The sequence below is a fragment of the Perognathus longimembris genome, unplaced genomic scaffold (assembly GCF_023159225.1).
Source record: "Perognathus longimembris pacificus isolate PPM17 unplaced genomic scaffold, ASM2315922v1 HiC_scaffold_4315, whole genome shotgun sequence".
Classification (NCBI taxonomy): Eukaryota; Metazoa; Chordata; class Mammalia; order Rodentia; family Heteromyidae; genus Perognathus; species Perognathus longimembris.
In genome coordinates, this window is record NW_025959619.1 from 20137 (window position 1) to 23145 (window position 3009).

Sequence of the window (3009 nt, forward strand, 5' to 3'; positions counted from 1 at the left end):
GCTTCTACCTGGAAGACTGCACAGCACTGTTCTTCACAGTGGAGATGGGTCCCAGTGCCTTCTTGTTTCTCACAAAACAGGTCATAACAGATAAGAACATCTTCTGTGTGTTTCTTATGTCAACTTTATTGAGCTGCTGTCTTCAAATGAAGAGGTTTCCGAGCTAACTCTTTATTTGCTAGGATTACATGTGTAACCCATAAAATCTGATTTCTTTTTTGATAGAGAGAGAGAGCAAGGGAGAGAAAGAAGAGAGAGAGAGAGAGAGAGAGAGAGAGAGAGAGAGACAGAGAGAGGAAGAATATCCTGCCTGTCCATAGCCAAGGCTGGTCTCACACTCTTCATCTTTCTTCTTTCCTTTCTTTAGGCTCTAAGTGCAGGGATTCCCTCATGTCCCTTCCCCGGCATTTAGGAATTCTCAAAGACCAAAAATCTCTGGGAGGATTTCCTCCATTATTAGAATCTTCCCTGCTGACTAAGTTCCTCTCCAGGAAGAGCTTCTCTGTAATCTGTGACGTTTAGGGAGAAGTGGGAGAAAGTGTTTAGAAGAGAGGATCCCGCTGACACAAGTTTAATACTTGAAGGGAAAACCAGGGCCCGTGGTACTCACCTCTTCACCTCCAAGCCTGGCTAACTCGGAAGGGGAAGGGTGAGAATCAAGGTTCCCAGCCCGGCTGGGCAGAGACCCCTGTGAGACTCCTATCTCCAAGGAACCTGCACAAAACTGCAACTGCGACTGTGGCTCAAGGGAGAGTTCAGGGCCCCGAGTTGAAGAACCCGGTAACATCCACACACAAAACCCATCAACGATCCTTTACAGAAAGAGTGAAAGACTCTCGACTTTATTTCCCAACACTAGAGGAAGCCCGGGGACTTCCTAAATATTCTGACCTTTTAGCCTTGAGGTGCTGATGAGAGGGGGCAGCCAGGGTAGAGCGGGTGGCCTAAGGCTTTTCCCTCATGTTCATTCCTGCAGTCACATGCAAACACACACTCCTGGACACGTGTGTCCCAGGGCACCCAGGCGCGGACAGTGGGTTCCCCCATCTCAAACTTGGTGATCCAAGCTACAGCTGTGCCACTTCCCCCAGATTCATCAGTGGACTGGTGACCAGCCAGTTCCCTGACAGCCTAAAGCTTTTTGATTTGGGGTGGGGTGGGGTGTGGGGTGGGGTGAAGGCAGTACTTGTGCTTGAACTCATAGCCTGGGCCTTGGCTCGGCTATTTTCCCTTGAAGACTGGCACTCTACCTCCTGAGCCATACTTCCCTTTCAAGCTTTGTGCTGGCTCATTAGAGATAAGAGTCTCCCAAATATTCCTGCATGGGCTGCCTTCATACACCAACCTAAGAAGCTAGGATTAGAGGCCTCATCCACCACGCATACTTCTTAGTTATTTTTATTCCAGTTGGTAGGTAGAGAGTCACTGTGTCTAGTTGAACAGGAGGCTTGGAGATGGCCGGTAAAGTGACATTTTTGCCAGGATTTCCCCGTTTGGGGAGCACACTGATTCCGGAGACAAGAGCACAACATGATTCACGACTGCAAACGGAAACATGTATAAACAATCTGGAAATGTGAAAATCTGAGGTCTCTTGAAAGAGACTGTGTTTGTTAGACGTTGGGAGGGATTGTGGGGGAAATGAGTGCACTGGAGAAGCTTGTGAGAAACAAAGAGGGGGAGAGGGAGTGAACTCGAGGCAATGCAGATTGCACCACGGGTGTTTCTGGATCTCCTTCACCAGCAGAATACACACTTTAGAAGACGCCTCTCACCTATGTGCCTAGACTTCCCGGGGGAGACAACACAGCCAAAACTGTCACCCTCCACCACTGTCTGTGCCATGTCTTCACTGAGCTGTCCAGAGCAGGCTGGTCCTTCAGGGACAAAGAACTACAAGCCCACGGAAGCCCAAGGCAAGCAAGCACTTGGCTGGAGGAAGCCTGAGGAAAGTGAATCACTTGTCCTGGTAGCCTTTCACCACCAAGGAGTCCAGCTGCACACGGGCGCAGGCGGCCAAGTCTTCTTTGGTTAGTGGCTGGCTCCGGACACTTTGCAGCATCTGGTAGCCTGGGCAGGGAGAAGAATGGTCAGAGTCCAGGAGCCCAGACAGGAAGCCTGTGGGGATGGAAGGAATGAAGGGAGGGGTAGGAGATATTCCATCCCATCCTATGGGTCCCCATTCGGATGCCCCCTCCCCACTTTCTCTCTCAATGACTTGATTCCAAATATGGTTAACCCTGGGCCTCTGCCCTCCAGGGGGCTTGGGAACATGTGATTCTCAGGTTCCTGAGCAGTCCAAGTCTTTAAGATGCCATGCATGAGCAGCAAGGCTTTGACTGCAAACTAGGTCATCGACGCTTACCTCGAGCTCGATAGTGAAAGTCCTTGTGCTCCAAAAGCCATATCATGCCCATCAGCCATTGCCTGGCCCTTGGGGGCCCCACCACGGTGACTCGAGTGTGGCCTGTGACGGTGAACCAGGGCTCCAGCTGAATGAGGGTGTGGCTGTGCTCCTCCATGCAGCAAAGATATCTATCCTCCTGCCCTAGGAACAGAAGAGGACAGGAAGAACAGGAAAACCCCAACAGAACTGGGGGTCAGGTGCCCCGATGGTGGGGGCCTAGTATGGATCAAAGAGGGAGCACAGGGAGAGATGGATAGGGTGAAGACAACAGATGGCACTGGGGTCACCTACCGAAAATCTCCTCCTCCTGCTCCTCTTCCAGGTAGAAAACCAACGGAGCACTGAAATTTTCAGGCTCGGTCCACCATGCTCCCATGCTGAGAGAGCACGTGTCCATGTTGTCCTCTACCCCGGCTTTACTCAGCACGGAGCAAGTCCAAGTAGCTGGGTGTAGAGATGAAGAAGATCCCGAGCTCTGTGTTTTGTATTCTCCCTCAGATAATCCACTCGTCTCCACCCTAGACCCACCCTAGAGAGGCTGAACTAGCCCTCAAGTCCTTCAGAGATAATTCACACAGTCACTGATAATTCAATCTTAGATT

The 3009-nt window shown here is 50.9% G+C and overlaps 1 protein-coding gene across 1 annotated transcript; it reads right to left on the bottom strand.

Moving 5' to 3' along the window:
- Positions 1-1957: 1957 nt before the first annotated feature.
- LOC125344793 (putative KHDC1-like protein) lies at positions 1958-2804 on the bottom strand. Its single transcript, XM_048337127.1, has 3 exons — positions 2699-2804; positions 2366-2548; positions 1958-2070 (listed from the first exon to the last, which is right to left on the bottom strand). Exons 1-3 carry the CDS (start codon positions 2802-2804, stop codon positions 1958-1960), a joined length of 402 nt encoding a protein of 133 aa, XP_048193084.1.
- Positions 2805-3009: the final 205 nt, after the last annotated feature.